The sequence below is a fragment of the Acomys minous genome (genome assembly GCF_964271855.1).
Source record: "Acomys minous genome assembly, chromosome: 5".
NCBI lineage: Eukaryota > Metazoa > Chordata > Mammalia > Rodentia > Muridae > Acomys > Acomys minous.
In genome coordinates this window covers 103,832,468-103,852,634 of record NC_140494.1, presented here as the reverse complement: position 1 = coordinate 103,852,634, position 20,167 = coordinate 103,832,468, and the positions used below count along the sequence as shown (strand labels likewise).

Here is a 20,167-nt window from a genome sequence, read left to right as displayed (position 1 = left end):
CTGATGGCTTTCCCCACCTTATCCTCATCTGCTGTCCTGGTCCATGGTCCTCTGTGGTGTCTTAGGCTGACTATATTTTAGGCCTCAGAGTCCACAGCTCTGAGACAGCTTCAGAGAGCAATCCCACCTCCCCAATGACTGAGTGTGGCCACAAAGCTCTCCAGGGAAGAGTGCCAAGTGTGACAAAGGCTACAGGAGGAGCACCAGGAACCAGGGCCTCACACTGACCTCTCACTTGAGGCTTCCTATCTGGCCTCTCAATTCTTTCCAGAAAAACATATGAATTTGACCGCTCATTGCTCTATGGGTGGGGCTTCCCAAAATTGCCTGGTGTTTAGTCACTCCTTTCGCTGCAAAGGTTTCCTTACAGACTTCTCTGGCTTGACCCTTGTAGCTCCAAGGAATTGCTGAGCAGGGAGCCTGGCTCTTGACAGTGTCCCTTCCCTGGATAGCTCAGGCTTGGCTGCATGCACCTGCCAGGTGACTGTTAGGCACATGGTCTGTGATGGGTGCCTTCTCCTGCCTTCTTCAGGCATGGTCAGAAGAGAGGCCAGCGCAAGGGCCGGAAGACTGGGAGCTAGTGGTATTAATTAATTAATTAATAATTATTTTCTTTTTTGGTTTTTCGAGACAGGGCCTCTCTGTGTCAGCCTTGACTGTCCTGGACTTGCTTTGTAGACCAGGCTGGCCTCGAACTCACAGCCTCCTGAGTGCTAGGGAAAAAACGTTAAATACCAGGTGATTCAGCCTCCTTCCCCATTCTGCCTGTCAATGTGGGGTCGGGCAGGTGGAACCCATTACCATCCTGTGTTCTCTGTATCCAGGATGGCCTGTGGTGCCTGTTCACATTTTTACTCATTACTTTTTGAGGAGGACCCATGTTTCCACTCCCGAGGAGGGGAGAGCCTACCGCAGCCTGATGCCCCACCCCCACCTGTCCCTGCTCCAGGGCTCCAGGGCTCGCCTTCTCAGCACACAGGACTTAAGACTGCATTTCTGCAGAACTAGAGCTGGGAACAAAAGGTGGGGTGCTTATCTCAGCACAAACTCCCTGGCACTTCATGAGCCAGGGCTGTGTGGCTGGGCTCACGTGTTGGCGGTGGACGCATGGCTGGCCCCAGATGAGTCAGCAGAGAGAACATCCATCAATTCGGGCACAGATCTCATGTTAGAGTCACTCTCAGGAGAAGCCCAGCATACAGGGCTGCAGAATGTCGGAGACAGAAGGCAAGGGGACAGGAAGGGCTGGGACATCCTCTGCACACAGAAGCACCCCCCAGCCAAGCCATCCAGGCTGAGGACCTTGGGAAGAACAGAGCAGAGACTCCAGAGGCTTAGTTTTATTGGGCAAATTTCTTTTTCCTCAAGAGAGATGCTGTAAGCTGTGGTGGCAATTACACGTGGTTGACAGGACAGGCAGAGTCGCCTGTGGGAAAAAGAAAGTGTTTGGAAGAACGGTCTTCCCAAAAGTGGGCACGCTGGGTCTCACTCTGCCTGACACTAAGAGGTCCTGGAAGAGGCAGGTTGCAAGACTCTGGTTGTCTGGGGGTGGGTGGGGGGCGGGATCAGGGACAGCAAGAGGGGCTGGCACAGAAACAATGATCTCCCTTAGTGAGCTGGGGCCAGCTGAGCGGCTCTAGGACCCCCGTCCTCCACTGCCTTAGATCCTGTGGTCCGAGTTCTGGCTCTTGGGGAGCAAAGGAGGGGGCCTGTCTTCCTTTGCCCCCTTTTTCATTACAGGTAGTGGGAGTTGGAGACAGCAGGCTCAAGTGTTTTCAAGGAGGGGTGATGACCCCGCCCCCCCCCCAATCTCCTACCCTTTCCGTCAACATTCCCTAGCTGAGCCTGCATCTTTACCGAGTGTACCCTGGCTCGAGACCCCAGGGGACTTGTTCAGTGATAGGAGGGGGCTTGTATGTGGTGGCTGAGAAGTTCTCATCTTCATTTGATGGGCCGCTGAGGCTCAGCAGTGCCCTGATATCTTGAGGATCCCCTCTCTGCCCACTGGGCGTACCAGGCACAAACACTCTCCGACGCCTCCATCCATGTATCTTTCAGGCATCTGGTTTGGTTGGCAAGGAGGAACTAACTCCCCACGGGGACCAATATATCCTGCCTACCCATCACACGCCCTTATGCTCCACCAGGTCCCCAAATCCTGGCTTCCCTTGTTAGAAATGCTCGGAGAAAAGGAAGGATAAACTCTAAAATAAACAGACAGAAGCAGAAGCGACCGTGGAGTAAAGAGTACAAAATGGCAGCCAGTGAGGAGCGGAGAAGGTGGAAGTGGCAGAGGTGGGTGGCGATTACATGCAGCACTGGGGTTCCTTAGGAGGGACAAGGTCCCTGTTTCTCCCCCATTTTTGAGATATTTGAGGGTCTGGGGGAAGGAGTCAGTTGACGCGGAGAAGCAGGAACTCTGTACTGGGCCTGGAGGTTTCCTGTTTCTTGCTGGGCCCACCCAGTCACAGAGAACAGAAATCCATGGCTTGGAGGAGGGGGAGTGAAAGCAGGAGCAGCAGCAGCCACGAGGTGTTCTGAAGCAACAGGCTTATGCCGCCACACCTCACCAGCTTGTCTGTGGAGAGAGAAGGGGAGATAAGGGGCAGAAGGGAAACCCGTACTCAGGCAGGCAAAGAGGAACGCCAGGTGTTTATCCTTTAAGGGGACTGGGACTTTTGTTTTTGTTTTTTCAAGACAGTGTTTCTCTGTGTAGTCTTGGCTGTCCTAGACTCGCTTTGTAGACCAGGCTGGCCTTGAACTCACAGAGATCCGCCTGCCTCCGCCTCCCGAGTGCTGGGATTAAAGGCGTGCGCCACCACGCCTGGCCTGGGACCCGGACTTTGATATCTTAACAGAACAACCACCACCACCACCACCACCACCACCACCACCACCTTTGCCACTTTCAGTTTCTGAAGCTCTTTGAACGGAGTAAAGTTTCTACTACAAGGCCCTGCCTAGCTGGCCCCTCATCTTTCCCCACTCACACTGAGGGCAGTGGTTTCCTAGGGCACCAGGGAGCAGTTAGGGGAACATGACAAGGCTATAGGGCTCCTCACCTCTCTGGCCTATTGTTTTTGTAGGCAGATTGGCTAACCCCAGCCTACCTAACCCAGCCATTTTATCTTTCCGGGGGACCAGTCTCACCTCTGAGCACAGAGATATTTTGAAAGGAGGTCGTGGGAGGCTGGGTAGGGGCTTGCAGCTCACACCTGTAGATGCCCTCATCCTTGTGGGTGAAGTTGGCTAAGGTGAGGACCTTGATGTTGGGCTGGTTGGACACTTGGACCCGGGAGCGGTAAGCGTGCTCGGGAACCCCAAGGGTGCCTGACAGCACGTGCTTCTTCTTTTCTCGGGTCAGGCTGAATTCGTGCTGGAAGGGCACGTTGCTGTTGTTTTCATGGCGGCAGTCTAGGCGAAGGTTCTGGTTCACCAGGCAGGCTGTCAGGCTGGTCACCTTCTGCCCTTGGGACACCTGCAAGACTGGCACAGCAGTGCCTTCTCTGAATTGGGGGAGGTACAGAGCAGGGGCCTCCCACCTGCAGGAAGAGTGGCTTTGGCCTGGCCCGGGAGGATGTGGGGTTTGTACTCACCTCCCTGGGGTATTGGTGGGATGTCCTACCACCCCTACACCCCAACTTCCATCTCTAATCTACTGAGGCTCTGGGCCCCACAAGAAGTGTTTTGTTTTTTTGAGCCTGGGGTTCTCTGTCTCGACAACATCCCTGGCTGTTCTGGAACTTGCTCTTTAGACCAGGCTGGCCTCGAACTCAGAGATCCATTTGTCTCTGCCTTCTGAGTGCTGGGAGTAAAGGTGCTCCCCACCACCACCCGGCAAGAGGAGTTCTTAGTTCCCATATGGCATTTCCAATATGCCAAAGACCACCACAAGCAGGAGATCAGCGAGGTTGAGTGTCCCGCCCCAGCCCCCTGTGCTCCTGAGACTATGGCAAAGAGGCCACTTCCCCTAATGGCAGGAAGCCTGATGCCCCGGAATGCCAGTCCTGACCCTTGCCCAGTACCTGAAAGCAGGAGAGCGATTCCGATGGCTGGGTTCATGGTGCCAAGAGTTCAGCCCTGGACTCTAGGGTTGGGGGGTGGGGGGGTGGGAGAGGGAGAAAAGCTGTGTGTCAGTCAAAAGATGAGACAAGTGGGTCCACATTTACCGTCAGGGCTTGAGGCTCATGGAGAACATGACGGACACCCTGGCCCTTCTGTTTACCTACTTCTTTTTGTAGGTGATGACGCCTAAGGCCCTTTTGCCACTCAGAGAAAGCCAGGGAGAAAGGAACAAATGTCCTGGGATGGTGTGTCTGTGCTGTCCCTGGGGTACTTCCCTGCTGGGTGACTTCATCACTTTTCTGTGGGACTTAACACCTATGGGGCAAGGATTGCCTACATTTAAATTTTTAATTTGCAGGGTGGTGGCAGAGGTGCACACTTTTAATCTCAGTACTCAGGAGGCAGAGGCAGGCAGATGTCTGAGCTTGGAGCCAACCCAGGCTACAGAGTGAGTTCTAGGACAACAAGAGCTACACAGAGAGGCCTTGTCTTAAAAAACAAACAAACAAACAAAAAACCCATTTTTTAAAAATTTGGTAAGCTACATATAACTTTTAATGTCCTAATCGGTTTGACTGTATGCTTCAGGAGTGTTTGGCTCAGTCACATTACTGTGCAGCTGCTCTCTAGGACTGAGTCTTCCCAAATGGAAACTTTCCTACCCATTAAACAAACAAACAAACAAACAAACAAACAAACAAACCCTCCATCAGGCACGAGTTCTTGTTTAGAAGGGGGTCCCTAATATCCACGTCAGACCTAGCATATAGTAGATATGCAAATACTTATATATTGATAGGGTCTCACTACAGACCTTGAGCTGGCCTCAAACTTACCAAATAGCCCCAGTCTCCTGAGTGCTGGGCTTGTAGGTATGGTGCCTCCACTTGGCCTATTATTTTATTGAGACTGTATCTCCCAATGTAGCACAGGATGTCCTTGAACTCTGTCCCACCTCAACAAAAGATAATTACTGAATAAATGAGGCTTTCTGAACCTTACACACAAATAGGATGGTGATGGGGTTTAAGAAAACTGATAAACGGGCTGGAGAGATGGCTCAGAGGTTAAGCACATCGTCTGTTCTTTCAAAGGTCCTGAGTTCAATTCCCAGCAACCGTATGACGGCTCACAACCATCTATAATGAGATCTGGTGCCTTCTTCTGGTGCGCAGGCATACACGTGGGCAGAATACTGTATAAATAATAAATATTTAAAATATTTTTTAAAAACTGATAAACATCGGGCACGATGCCCCATAGTCAGGCATGGTCTCGCTGAGGTGCCACAGAGGCCTTGTACAGGACACAGGACTGAGAAGCCATTGTGCTCTGATTGCACATATGCTAGAGATGTTTGCAAATGGCCAGCTCATGAGGGTTCCTGGGGTGGTAATTTGCTGGTCCAGTGTTCATAGCTATCGGGCACCGGGTTTCTGCTTTCTCCACAGCGCCCCAGCTCGGTTCTTGCCCAAGAGAGGCACAGTCTACTAGAGTTCAAGGGCTCCACCTAGGCTACTAACAGCTGAGCACTCTCCCAGTCCAAGGTCTGTGGGGAAAGAGACTAGGGTGGGTGGGTGGGGGGATGGGTTATGATAGTTAATGTCATCACAGCCTGGGGAGGAGCTGCAGCCTGGAGCCGGATCCAAGGCTCTGTGGTGGAGAAAGGGGACTAGTTATTTTAGAGACAAAGTCTCCTTAAGAAGCCCTGGTGAGTTTGGAATCCTCGATGTGGTCCAAGTTGATCTCAACTCTTCTGCCTCCACCTCCCGAGGGCAGCAAAAGGCTTGGATCTGAGAACACTGGGCTGTGGAGTGAGGGCTTAGGATTCAGTAGGGGAAGAGGGAACCCCTGAGGAAAGAAATGGGGCTGGGCTGGGGCTGGAGAAGTCCAACAGAATTTGATGGAAGGCTAGAGTGAGCTGGCAGAGCCGCCTCCGCCGCCGCCGCCGCCGCCGCAGCAGCCCCGAATTCCGAAGCCTACACCCAAGCCGAACTCTGCGCCCTTCCCCTGAGGCCCCGCCTGGCTGACCCCACCCTGATGACATTTCCTTTTTTCAATCCTTTACCAATTGAAGTTCCCCTTCCCCGCTCGCATCCTATCTAGCTCCCCACCCCCCGAGCCTGTCACCCAGTTTCCACCCGCAGCACTGCGGTTTCCTTACCTGCGGTGCCCCGCACCCAGCCAGCCTCGAGGTCACCCGGCGGAGACTCCCTCCAGCTTGCCACCCGCCTTCACCCTCTATTCGCACCATCCACCTATCCTAGCTGGCTGAGTTTGGGTGTGGGGCAGAGGTACTGTGGAACCGGGAGGAGCCGGTTAGATGGAATGGTGTCCAACACCGGAAACTCATCTGGTGAGCCGTAGGTGAAAGGACCACTCCCTTCCCCGCCCCCCCCCCCCCCCCCGGCCTGCAAGTCCTTTCTGCCCCGACCTCTGTCACTTAGCCTGGTGGTCTGGTTACAGGTTAAACTTCCTTATAAAGGCATGTCCAACAAGCACCTGGAATTCCTTTTCATGAAAATACAGCGTTAGCAGCACCTTAGCCTCAGCCAATGATGTACACTCACCCCGAAAGCCTCTTCCTCTACAACCCCCCAAAGGTTAAACAGCCTTTGTCCCCCCTCCCCCCAATTAAATAAGCTGTTCGATGATGCCTGTCTCCCTAGAAGTCTGTTTTTTGTCTCCATTCCCATCTCTCCACCGCGGTTCCCGCCTCGCCTTCCCTCTCAAGCCAAGAATCTGACCGCAGACTCCCCGGCCGTTAAGGGAGGAGGTGCAGAGTGGGAAGATACTTAAGGGACCGACCTCTGGGTGGAGGGCAGAACCAAGGGCTGTCCTCGGTGTTCTTACTCACGGATTTCCTCTGGCATCCAGTCTCAGAAAGAGCCCACCAGCAGGTAAAAGCCCGCGACCCTGCACGGTCTTCCACTCCCGCCCCGGCCTGGAATGCAGGTCCCTCCCCTAGTTCCCGGGACCCGATAGAGAAATACCCTGGTATTTTCCCCCAAATCTGCAGCTGGGGGAAAAGCTTGAACCCTTGCCCTGGGGCTGTCCCTGAGTGCGGGGGTCCCTCTTGGCTCATGCTCTCACCTGGATTCCGGTAGCTGTAGCCTCCTCCGGATGCACCACCGCCTCCAGTTACTGCACCCTGCTAGAAGCCCGCAGTTTTCACTGGGGGTGGGGGGTAGAGGGGGAAGTGGGGACGGGCCTCGGGATTCAGCCAATCAGAGGTTGAGGGAAAAGGATGGAGGGGGATGGGTGGCGGGCGAGGGCTAGCAGGAGGTGTCGCGTTTGGGTAACGGAAGGTAGCTTGCTGGAGAGGCACCCTCAGTCCTATGGTTGGGCTGGCTTGCCTAGGGAAAGAACGGTTTGGCCCCCCCCCCCCCCACCCCGAGGATCAAGGTGGGGTAGCCTCCTTCTCACACTCCGAGACGCTTGCTCTCCTTTTAAAGCTGTAACCCTTTCTTTGCTAGAGAGGCCGCCAGCTTCCACCTTCCTTTCCATCTAGGCTGAAGCCTTGCTCTTGAGCCTCCTGTTACAGATTTTGGCTTTGGAGCCCCGGTCTTTCAGCAGAGGAAATTGGTTGGTTGTTTTCCATGCTGTAGCAGCCCTTTGGAAGCAAAGTAAGGGATGCACTTTCCTGGCCCCTCTCTGCTTCCTAGGCCCCAGAACAAGTACGCAGAACATCAGAACGCTTAGTTTGCAGGGAAACTGTGCTTTCCGCCCCCACCCCACCCCATCTCGGGTTTTTCCGAGAGAGGGTTTCTCTGTGTAGTTGTGGCTGTCAGGGAGGAGACACACCTACCTGCCCTTGCGCCAGCACTACCCAGCGAAATTGCATTTCCTGTCCCAGCCACGGAGAATGCTCTTGCTTCCCTGAGTACAAGATGGTCTTCAGACAAGGCAAAGAGTGTTGCCTTCTACCAAGCATTGCTGGGAGCATTACCTCCATAGTCACGTTATATCCCCACTCTGATCCCAACAGACGCATCCTAGCCGCCACCACTCCTTGTTACTTCGTGGCTGGTGAGCGTCCAGGTGGACCAATTGTAGGACTCTGGAACCCCACCTCCTCCCCCCGCCCCCGCCCCCACCCCCACCCAGCCGCCACTCTGTTCCCTTCAGCTAACTAACTGGAAAGGCTGAGACTCAGTTTCTGATCTTCAGGGACACCCTCTCTACACCATGGACTTGATGTCAACAAAAGGCTCTTTTTTTGTGTGTGTGGTTTTTTGGAGACAGGGTTTCTCTGTGTAGCCTTGGCTGTCCTGGACTTGCTTTGTAGACCAGGCTGGCCTGGAACTCACAGCCATCCACCTGCCTCTGCTTCCTGAGTGCTGGGATTAAAGGTGTGCGCCACCACTGCCCGGCCAAAAGGCTCTTTCTAAAACCTAGTGTTAATGGTTTATTTGTTTATATATTATTATTTTCATGAAACTATAGATGGATAGATAGATAGATAGGGAATGTGTGTGTGTGTGTGTGTGTGTGTGTGTGTGTGTGTGTGTGTTCGCCATATTTGTAGGCCAGAAGAGACTTTTCAGTCTGTTCCCTCCTACCATGTGGTTCATGGGGACTGAACCCAGGTTGTCAGGTTTGCTGGCAAGTACCTTCACCCACCAAGCCATCTTGCTGGTCTCTATATCTGCTTTTAAAGGGCTAGTTTTATTCCTGGTCTCTGAATTCTGGTTGGGATGTCTTGTGGCCTGGCTCTTGCCTCTCAGCAATCTGCCTGCTCACTCTCCTATTTCTTCTTAGAAGTTGGCCCTGGCACCATCGCTGCAGTTTTCAATATGGTAATGGCACTCTTGGAAGCCATCCCTGGGCCTGCAGATGCAATTTCAGTGGCCTCGCTTGGAGGGCTGGGTGGTTTCCAGGGCTTGTGATGACGAGACATTCTAACAGGAGCGGAGGCTATCTTTCTGGTAAGCCACCGCACTGCTGGAGTCGTTATGTAAAGCTCCTCAGAGACTGTGGGCTGAGGAACAGGGGCCTTGAAGACTCACAGATGAACCCACCCAGCCCTCCTGTTTTGTAGGGGGCGTTCTCCGGCTCCTAGTGCTCTGGCCTCAGCTCCTCACCCCCATAAGCCATTCTTTCTCACTCATTCCACCTCCTTCTCTTTTCATTACACACACACACACACACACACACACACACACACACACACACACACTATATTCTCCTGCCCCTGGACTGACACGTGCTCCTTCTGGCTTAGTGGCTTTCGGGTTGGGTCCTGGGGATCTTTCCTATCAGAGTATGGTTGCTTTTGTTTTGGGACTTTTTCCTCCCAGAGCTTGGGGCTGGAGCTGGTTGGCTCTCTTATTTTGGGGGCAGGACATGGGCTACTCAGAGGGCTGTTAGCTGCAGGTGTCAGGGCTCCGGCTGGCTGAGGCCCTGGATGCTACCCTGCAGGCCCATCGGAGGCTCAGCTGTACTACTTTGCGAAGGTTTCCAGGCCCTGGCCTACTTTCTGGGTCCCCAGGCGTTCTGTCTTCAGGAAGGGGAGGGGAGCATGGCCTGTTAAGAGCTCAGAACTCTGTCTGCTGGAGCAACTTCTCCAGTTGGACAGAATCAAAGGCTCAAAGAAGACACTCTGGCATCTGGGAAGGGGTAATGGATGGGGAACTGGGGGAGACTGAGAAACATATATTTACTAGCAGACAAATCGGAAGCTGGAAGGTGGAAGTCAAGGTAAGATAGTCCCTTCTTGGTCACCTGGACCCCTCTCCTTTCTTTCTTTCCTGTAACTCCAGCTTGCGAAACATGGATAGTAAACTCAAGATCAAACAAACAAACAAACAAAACTTTTCTTTAGAACAACCTGGGGCAGTCACTCTTTATAGTCATATAAATATGATCATGTAGGATGTATTTTTTTTTTTGTCTCAGGGTTTCTATTGCTGAGATGAGACACCATGACCACAGCAACACTTAGAAAGGAAAACATTTCATTGGGGCTGCCTTACAGTTCAGAGGTTTGGTCCATTATCATCATCAGGAATCATGGCGGCATGCAGGCAGACATGGTGCTGGTGGAGTAGCTGAGAGTTCTACATCTGGATCCACAGGCAGCAGGAAGAGAGAGTGAGCTACTGGGCCTGGCTTGAGCCTCTGCGACCTCAAAGCCTGCCCTTCAGTGACATACTTCCTTTAACAAGGCCACACCTACTCCGACAAGGCCACACCTCCTATAATGCCACTTCTGATGAGTCTGTGGGGGGCCATTTTCATTCAGCTCACCACATGTTTGTAGATGTTATCAGAGCACTGACAGAGTCCTCCATCTGCTTTCTTCCTCCTGAGGAGGTCAGAGCAGGCGGTAGGCACTGTGTCTTCAAAGATGAATCAGAGTTGTTCATGGGTGGTAGATTGCCACATTAGTAGGCCCCAAGGAATCAAGCCTTCAGCATCTATGTCAATTCTGGGGGTGGCCATGGACACGTTTTGGCCAGTTGGCTATTTGTGTGTGTGTGTGTGTGTGTGTGTGTGTGTGTGTGTGTGCGTGCGCACGTGCGCGCACGCGATGCAAACAGATGAATAAACACTGCTTTTGTGTTGGCAGCTGATTTCTTGGAAATTAGTTCCTGTGTGAAGAAGTCTGAGGTAGATGTGTGGAGGACTGACCACAGATCACCCGTGGGACTGCACAGCTCAGACAGTTCATAGGCGATGAGCTTTTTGTATATTTATGACTGCAAAAGTATGTGTGATTGCAAGTGACTCAATGTACGCTAGACTGGAGGGTGGGGTTGTAGCCTGGTGGGTGGAATGTGTACCCAGCATGCATAAAGCTCAGGGGTTAATACTTAGCACCCCAAAATGAGGTATGGTGCTACATGTCTGTAATCCCAGAACCCAGGAATTGGAGGCAGGAGGATCAGGAGTTCAAGGCCATGTTTTCCTGAATAGAGATCTTGAAGCCAGCCTGGAATACATGGGATCTTGTCTCAAAAAAGAAAAAAAAACACAAAAAAGAATGAAAACATAATAATCTCTTAAAACAATAAACAACCCCAGACCGACCCATGTTGATTCTAAAATCTAGGTGCAAATTCTTGTATATTTCTTAATTAAGAAATGAGCTCTGGAGAGCAGCTGGAGAGATGGCTCAGTGGTTAAGAGCACTGGCTGCACTTCCAGTGGACCCAGGGTTCAATCTCCAGCATCCACATGGCAGCTCACAACTGTCTGTAACTACTGTTTCAAAGCGTCTGACACGTTCACACAGACATACATGCAGGCAAACACTAGTGAACACAAAATAAAGTATATAGAAAAGAAATGAAGTCTGGACATAGAAAGGCCCTGTATAGAGGGAGAGGGAGAGGGAGAGGGAGAAGAGAGGGAAGGGGAGAGGGAGGGAGAGAGGAAGGGGGAGAGGGAGAGGGAGGGGAAGGAGGAGGGGGAGAGGGAGAGGGAGGAGAGAATGACCTTGAAATTCTTACCATCTTGTCTGTACCTCCCAAGTGCTGAGCATACAGTGTTCACCACCACAGCCCTGTGTCCTCTTCAGTCAACAGGTCATGCAGAAGCTACGCCAAGAGATTCCTGAACAGGAATATTAGGAAGCCATGGATCTCAGAGTTTCATTGTTATGAAGAGACAATGTAACCAACATATAAAGGACGGCATTTAATCAAGGCTGGCTTACAGGTCAGAGGTTTAGTTCATTATTGTCACGGCGTGAAGAATGGCAGCCTGCGGGCAGACTTGGTGCTGGAGGAGCCGAGACGTCTACATGTTGATCTGCAGGCAGCCAGGAGGAGGCTGTCCTCCGAGCATGAGCATAGGAAACCTCAAAGCTCACCCCGACAATGACAGTCTCTCTCCAACAAGGTCACACCTCCTATTAGAGCCACTCTCTGTGGGCCAAGCATTCAAACACATGAGTCTATGGGGGGGGGGCGGGTAAGGGGTGGGGGTGGGCAACAAACCTATTCAAACCACCACATCATGTATCTTCTACCTGGTTTGCTGGATCATTCTCTCCTGGTGCTCACATGGGAAACACGTGCCTGTTCGGTTGCTACCCTGAATGGTCCCAAGCTTTCTTACTAAGGAGGTCACACAACAGCTGGAACGAGAGTGCTTGTGCTAGGTGGTGGTTTGCACAGTTGGTAAAAAACATTGGGTGTGGTGACTTAAAAGATAAGAGATATTCCTGTTGTGGTTCAGATATGTGTGAGTGTCTGGCCCTCTCCCCCCCCCCCCCCCGCCCCCTAACCTCCACCTCCCCACTCATGCTAGAAGTTTGGTCCCCAGAATAATGGTATGAAGCTGTGGGGCTTGGTGGAAGGTAATTAGGCCACAGGGGCTCCATCTTTGTGAGTGGATTATGAGGGCCTGGGTTGGTCTCACCTCATTCTTGCTTCCACTTCTGTGTGAGCTCTCCCAGAAACAGCTGGAAGGGAGGGTCTTACCAGATGCTGACCAGATGGGACACAGTCTTGCACTTTGTATTCCAAAACTGTGAGATAAACATGTCTCTTTTCTTCTAGTTCTTCGTTTTTTTGCTAAACCAAAACCAAAACAACAAAAAAACCAACAACAACAAACCCCCTTTTACTTAAGTATGTGGTGGCTTGAACAGGAATGGCCCTGATAGGCTCATATAGTTGAGTGCTTGGCCATCAAGGAGTGACACTACTGGAGAAGGATTAGTTAGAACGTATGGCTTTGTTGGAGGAAGTGTGTCACTAGGGTTCGGCTTTGAGGTTTCAGAAGCCCAAGCTAGGCCTGGTCGTTCTCTCTTCTTGCTGCCTGTGGATCTAGACGTACGACTTCCGGCTCTTTTGCCAGCACCGTGTCTGCCTGCGTGCTGCCACACTCCCTGCCATGATGGTAATGGACTAAACCTCAGAAACTGCAAGTCGGCCCCAGTTAATGCTTTCTGTTGTAAGAGTCACTTTGGCCATGATGTCTCTTCACAGGAATAGAGTAGTGACTAAGACAAGATTATTTTTATATTTTTATATTTATTTATTTTTATCTTTTATTGTGTGCTTGCATATGTCCTTTTGCCTGCCATGGCCCATGTGTGGAGGTCACAGGACAATTACAGGAGTTGATTCTCTCCTTCTACCATGTGGAACCCAGGGACTGAGCTCAGGTCATTCATCAAGCTTTATGGCAAGCATCTTGACCCAATGACCCACCTCACTAGCCACTCCCCCCCCCCCCCCCTTCTCAACTGTGATGTTCAGGCTGGTGGTGCTGGCTAGTTTTAACTCAACTTCTCACAAGCTGAAGTCATCAGAGAAGAGGGGAACCTTGATTGAGAAAATGCCTCCATAAAATCAGGCCATAGGCAAGCCTGTAGGACTCCTTCTTTCTTTCTTTCTTTCTTTCTTTTAAAAGATTTATTTATTTATTATTATGTATACAGTGCTCTGCCTGCATGTACACCTGCAGGCCAGAAGAGGGCATCAGATCATATTGTAGTTGGTTGTGAGCCACCATGTGGTTGCTGGGAACTCAGAACCTCTGGAAGAGCAGTCAGTGCTCTTATCCTCTGAGCCATCTCTCCAGCCCAGGACATTTTCTTAGTTAGTGGTTGGTGTCCTAGGCTGGTGGTCCTGGGTTATATAAGAAAGCAGGCTGAAAAAGCTATGGGGAGCAAGCTAGTAAGCAGCACCTCTCCATGGCCTCTGTATCAGCTCCTGCCTCCAGGTCCCTACTTTGAGTTCCCACCCTCAGTGCCTTTGAAGATGGGCAGTTACATGGAACTGTGTGGGGGGAAAAACCTCTCTCCTCCCCAGATTGCTTTCGGTCAAGGTTTTTCACAACAGCAGTAATATTGCTGTGAAGAGACACTGTGACCATGGCAACTCTTATAAAGGAAAACATTTTATTGGGGCTGGCTTGCCACTTTAAAGGTTTAGTCCTTTATTGTCATGGCAGGGGCTTGGCAGCATGAAGCAGATATGGTGCTAAAGAGGTAGCTGAGAGTTTTACATCTGGATCCACAGGCAGCAGGAAGAGAGCGTCACAAGGCCTGGCTTGGGTTTTTGAAACCTCAAAGCCCACCCCCAGTGACCTACTTCCTCTAACAAGGCCACACCTAATCCAACAAGGCCACACCTCCTAATAGTGCCACTCCCTATGGATCTTGAGGGGCCATTTTCATTCAAACCACCAGACTGGCCTTGAAATCAATTTATAGTCCATGCTTCCTTGCATCCTCAATTTTCTTCTTCTTCTTCTTCTTCTTCTTCTTCTTCTTCTTCTTTCTTCTTCTTCTTCTTTCTTCTTCTTCTTCTCCTTCTTCTTCTCTTCCTCCTCCTCCTCCTCTTCCTCCTATTTCTCTATCTCTCCCTTCTTCCCTCTCTGTCTTCCAAGACAGGGTTTCTCTGTGTAGCCTTGACTGTCCTACAACGTGCTCCATAGACCAAGCTGGTCTTGAGCTCAAAGATCCCCCTGCCTCTGCCTCCTGAGTCCTGGGATTAAATGTGTGTGCCACCACTGCCTGGACAAGATAGTACTTTAATGAAGTTGTGAGTTTGGCTCAAGGGATCTAGAAAGAACACTGAAAGTGTCATTTGGATGCTGCTACCTGGTTGACTATTGTAAGGAGGGAGGCACTAGCCAAGAAGTCCTTCCCCATTTGTGCTTGGAAAATAAACCAGTCCTCTTTCTTAGTTTGTGATGGAATGGATTCTTTTTTTCTTTTTTTTTAAATTTTTTTGAATGGATTCTTAAAGTAAGAGAATGGCCTAAATAAAAGATTAAGTCAAGAGTGTGGTTGTGGGGCAATCAGGGACTGCTTCTGACATGAACTCTGGTGCCCCCCATTTGATCACTTTCCCTTGGTGGGGATGCCAGTGACACACAGAGGAAGGGGAAATAGGCTATCAAGGTGAGGCCTGATATGCTGTGGTCATATGGTTAGTGAGGAGGTCTCTTTCTGTCAGAGGTCTAGGGAGGGGAATAGGGCAGAAGAGGGAGGAAGGGTGGGAACAGGAAGATACAAGTGAGGGGATAACATTTAGATGTAACCTGAATAAGTTGTAATATGTTAAAAAAAAAAAAAAGAAAATGAGTGTGGTTGTAGAGCCTTTGTTAAGAGGATGGTGGTGGCGCATATCTTTAATCCCAGCACTTGAGAGGCAGAGGCAGGGGGGAATTGAATGAGTTTGAGGTCAGCTTGATCTACAAAGCAAGTCCAGGACAGCCAGGACTACATGGAGAAAGTTATAGTCACAGAAAACCCATTAGATTTAAAGAATATTATATTGGACAAAGCTGCAGAAATTTGGACACCAAAGGACTAGAAATGCAAAGTGGATCTCAACTTCCTTTGGACAGGAAGCATACGTGGGCTTTTTCTCAGGGAAAGAAGGGTCTGGGAGATGCTTAGTGGGAGTAAAGGGAGGGCCTGAGTTTGATTGACAGCACCCATTTAAAATGTTGGATGTCACCAGAGTTCGTGTGAAAGTCAGACCCCACTCTCCACTCAACTGTGGAGAATGTCCTGTCCATTGGCTAGATCTGGGTAGGCGTTTGACGTTTACTGCCTGTATTGTCCTTGGCTGGTGCCATAGTTTGAGCGGGACCCCTGGGCCCAAATCTGCCTATCATAATGTTCTTCTTGTAGGTTTCTAGGACCCTCTGGATCCTTCTACTTTGCCCCATATTTGACCACGTCCCCTGGATGGGGAGGCTTGGTGGCACTCAGAGGAAGGATAGCAGGCTACCAAGAAGAGACTTGATACCCTATGAGCATATACAGGGGGAGGAGGTCCCCCTCAGTCACAGTCATAGGGGAGGGGAGTAGGGGGGAAATGGGAGGGAGGGAGGGAGGAATGGGAGGATACAAGGGATGGGATAACCATTGAGATGTAATATGAATAAATTAATAAAATATATAAAAAAGTTGAGTGTGATCTGGGTGGGTGGCACTCAGGGAGGTAGAGGAAGGTGGATCTCTGTGAGTTCAAGACCAGCCTGGTCTACAAAGCAAGTTCAGGACAGCCAAAGCTACACAGAAAAACAAAAAACCAAAAGCAAAAGTTGGGCATGGCGCCGTATACCTATAATTCCAACACGGAAGCGGGTAGCTGGTGGTGGTGGTGACAGAAACAGGTAGGTCCTGGGAGCTCAGTCTAGCCCAAATGGTGAGCTCAAGTTTCAGTGAGAGACTCTGTCTCAAAACACAGGTGGAGGTGGCTGGAGAGATGGCTTAGCAGTTAAAACTCTTGGCTACTCTTAAAGAAGACTAGAGTTAGTTCCCAGCAGCCATGCCGGCCTGCTTACAATCACCCACAATTCCAGCTCCAGAGGAGCTAATGCCCATATATGCATACATACAAATACAAGTAAATTAAGTCTTTGAAAACAATAAAGTTGAGAGCGATTGAGGACAACATCGGGACTCAACTTTTGGCCTCTACGTGTGAATGAAAGCCGTACACACTTACGTATACCACACCAGAAAAGTGGAAGAAGAGGAGTAGGAGGAAGGAAGGGATGCTTAGATGCTAGGACCAAGAAGAGCCCAGAGGGTGTGACCAAGAGCCAAGTGGGTGTTTTGGGAAGGGCTTGTGGCGTTTCAGCCAAGGGCAGACTATGCAGACTATGCCTGATCCCTACCTTGATGGCCTTCCAGATCTGTGCCCTCTCCACGCTGAGTGTGGGTTTGACCATAGACATTTTGGCTGATGGTCTTCCTTAAGCACAATGCACAAGTGTCACCTGACTGCCTTGGGAGGAAGACCTGCCCTGCTGCTGCACCCAACAGGCCTTCCTGATGATGAACCCCTCCACAGTCACCAAGCAGGTCCACCTGTCAGCTGGTGGTGAGTGCATCCCGGCTCGATGAGGGCGGAGATGAGCACTGCAGCTGGTCCAGGGCCGCTCTGCTAACCCACAGACTGCTGCCTTTGCTTGCTAGCTGGAGCAGCAAATAAGCAGAAGAGGAGAGGGAAGAGGGTTTAAGCCAGAGGTAGCAGCATAAGCAAGGCCTAGGATTAAAGCAGAGCAAAATGGGGGTGACAGCAAGTGCTGAGGGGGACAGAAAAAATGAGGTCCTGTCTGGACATGGCAGCTGGGAGCCACGCAGGGTATATTCTTTAGAACGAGTCCCCTGGAGAAGCACAGGGGAGGGGCGACTGAATGCCCACATAGATCCTGCCCCACCCTGCTGGTTCTTTACACTCGTTGTCTGTTCAGCATGGAGGTGGGAGGCAGGAAGTGACTTCTTCTGTGGGGGAGGAACATGTGGTAGACCGTGCCCTGAGGTTAGGGTCCATGTTTGTCTTCTTTACTACAGTGTTTTGAGGGCTCTAGGTCCTGGCACAAAGACACACACACAAAGATACACACACACACAAAGACACACAGACACAGACAGACAGACAGACACATATACACATACAGACACACACAGACACAGACACAGACAGACAGACAGGCAGACAGACAGACAGACACAAACACACACACGGTGGACTGGAATTCACTAGGGTAGCCCAGGTTGCTCTCAAACTCATAGAAATCCTACTGCCTCAGCTTCTTCTTCATTGCTGGCATTGTAGGCATATGCCATTCTACCTGGATGTGGTGGTTTGAATGAGGACAGCACCTATAGGCTCCTGTAATGTTTGGTTGGAGGAACTATTTGGGAAGTATTGTTGGGCTTTGAGGTTTAAAAAGCCCACACCATTCTAATCTCTCTCTCTCTCCCCCCCCCCCCTTTCTCTCTATGTGTTTGTGCTGTCTGTCTCTGTCTCTCTTGCTCTCTCTTTCTCTCTGTCTTGTGTTTTCCTTATTTGTTGAGACAAGATGACTCCATGTAGCCCTTGCTGTCCTAGAACTCCATATGTAGACCAGGCTGGCCTTGAACTCACAGAGATCCACTTGTCTCTGCCTCACAAGTATGCTGGGACTAAAGGCAAATGCCATGATGCCCTGCTTTTTACTTATGGATCAAGATGTGAGCTTTCACCAGCACCATGCCTGCCTTGCCTGCTGCCATGCTCCCTGCCATGATGGTTATAGACTCACTCTCTGAAACTGTAAATGCCAAATAAACTCTTCTATAAAAGTTGGCTTGGTCATGGTGTCTTTCACTGCAATAGGAAGGTATCTCAGACACTGGCTTTCAAGAATTTTGTTTTTGATTTTTGAGAGGACATTATTATTATTATTATTATTATTATTATTATTATTATTATTATTATTAGTATGTGGTTTTCATGAGGGCAGGCATGCACTAACTTCTAGGAGTTGGGTCCCTCCTTCCAGTATGGGTTGTGGGCATTGAACTCAGATCATCAGACTTGTGTTTTATCCACTGACCTATCAGCAGGCCCTGCTTCTCCACTGCCTCCCATAAGGTCTAGCCTGGCTTAGAAATCAGGCTGGCCTTGAAATCCTGGCAATTCCGAGTGCTGGGAGTGCAGGTGTGTACCACCATGCCTGGGGAGATGTCTCTTTGCATAAACATAAAAAGAAATAAGAATGAACCGTGTAGTACAAGCATCACATAAGGCCAGAAGGAGCGTGGAAGAAGGCTTGGGAGAGAGCAGCGGCGTATGGACAAGCATTCTCAAGGGAGCTGAAGCAAGGAAGCAATGACAGACCACAGTGTGTCTGGGGCACCACACTGCATTCTGAGGGGGGGGGGAGTAGTGGGGTGCGGCAGGCTGGGGTGTAGAATGGGAGGAGGAGCAGCGCTAGAGATGTGCGCGGAAGGAAGCCGTTCCGCACAGCCTGCATTGATGAGGTCAGAGGTTTCAGACTTTCCAATGAGCATTAGGGAACTATGGGTAGCCCTGAATCAGGGGAACAATCTGATGATGTACTGGGGATGGATAAATGGGAAAGAGCTGGAGGGTACACAGGAGTGACAAAGGGATCAGAGCAGAGGGCTGGAACCCAGTTGAGGGGGGAGGGGCTGCCTTGGGGGATAATGGCAGCAGGCTCAGAGTAGCTGGTCACAGGCTGTAGCCCACATAGGCACTCCTGGGAGGTTTTTGATGAGGGTCCCTGGCGGGGCGGGGGGGCTCTCAGGTTTCCAGTAAGCTTCTCTGAAGGGAGAACAAAGAGAAGACAGCATTGAGGCAAAGGCTATGAGTTCTGGGATGAGCTTGGGAAATCTGGAGACGCGTGCGTGCGTGCGTGCGTGCGTGCGTGCGTGGAGCAAGGAGGAGCGAAGGTATCTAGTGGGTGTTGCAAATAGGTGGCAATTGGCACCTGATGTGGCTCTGGAAACGGACAGAGCTCTGGGGCCCTACAGAGCACTGATGGGGGCAGCAACAGCCGAAGAGTCTAAGGCCAGGGCCACTGAACCCAGACAGAGTGACCTGCAAAAATGGCATGCTCCAGCGAGGAAGTGGTGAATGGTATGTGGTAAGGATTTGGCAAGACAGAGATTGGAAAACATGGCAAGGGAAGTTTCAGAAGAGGGTGGAGCCGAAAGCCTGAGGCTGTTGCTTCAAGATGGCTGCAATTTATTACAGTCAAGGTGTCGTTAATTATTTAGCATAGACGAGTACAAGTAATATATCATAGCACTGTAATAGACGAGAAGTTATTGTGCCTATTGTTATGAAACATAATGCGGTGAGGGGGTACCATGGCAGGCCCATGCCAAGGTATGCCGCTGAGAAATGACGCTATGCAACAGAGCTGGCATGAAGCGAGAAGAGGGAGGGCTTGGAGAAGTGGTTGAGTAGACATGCAGGCAGCCAGGCAGACGGGAGCAGAGCCGTGAGGGCAGAGAGAGGGGTGGGGTGGGGTGTGGGGTGGGGGTATGCTCAGGACAGAAAAGGGGAGAGAGAAGCCACTGAAAACACACACACACACACACACACACACACACACACACACACACACAGAGAGAGAGAGAGAGAGAGAGAGAGAGAGAGAGAGAGAGAGAGAGAGAGAGAGAGCTGGGGTGGCAGGCAGGCCCTATCATCCGGCCTTTGGCCACACACATCTGGTGCACCTGGCTGCCTCAAGTGACGATTGCCAAGTAAGCAATTGCTAGGTTCTTGGGGGCAGGCCATCAGGATCACCTGCACGCTAACCTTCCTCCCTTTTTGTTTGATTTCAAAGTGAGGAACTAGGAAGGAGTGATCTAAAGGGTGTGCTC

General features: G+C 50.9%; 1 protein-coding gene and 1 long non-coding RNA gene across 5 annotated transcripts; one reads left to right on the top strand and one right to left on the bottom strand.

The window, feature by feature from the left end:
* Positions 1–1,325: 1,325 nt before the first annotated feature.
* THY1 (Thy-1 cell surface antigen) lies at positions 1,326–7,308 on the bottom strand. 3 transcript variants are annotated; one of them, XM_084784214.1, is made up of 4 exons: positions 7,159–7,308; positions 4,026–4,087; positions 3,151–3,486; positions 1,326–2,578 (listed from the first exon to the last, which is right to left on the bottom strand). In XM_084784214.1, the coding sequence occupies exons 2-4, from the start codon at positions 4,060–4,062 to the stop codon at positions 2,466–2,468; spliced, it is 486 nt and encodes a 161-aa protein (XP_084640340.1). In that variant the 5' UTR covers positions 4,063–4,087; positions 7,159–7,308; the 3' UTR covers positions 1,326–2,465. The 3 variants fall into 3 exon arrangements, with proteins under 3 accessions (XP_084640340.1, XP_084640341.1, XP_084640342.1); XM_084784215.1 differs by lacking the exon at positions 7,159–7,308 and adding an exon at positions 6,230–6,386; XM_084784216.1 differs by lacking the exon at positions 7,159–7,308 and adding an exon at positions 4,902–4,926.
* On the top strand, positions 6,874–18,103 carry LOC311598810. Of its 2 annotated transcripts, XR_014779678.1 has the most exons (4): positions 6,874–6,965; positions 11,588–11,727; positions 16,679–16,868; positions 17,854–18,103. It is a non-coding gene; the product is annotated as an uncharacterized lncRNA (long non-coding RNA). The 2 variants fall into 2 exon arrangements; XR_014779677.1 differs by lacking the exon at positions 11,588–11,727.
* The last annotated feature ends 2,064 nt before the right edge of the window (positions 18,104–20,167 follow it).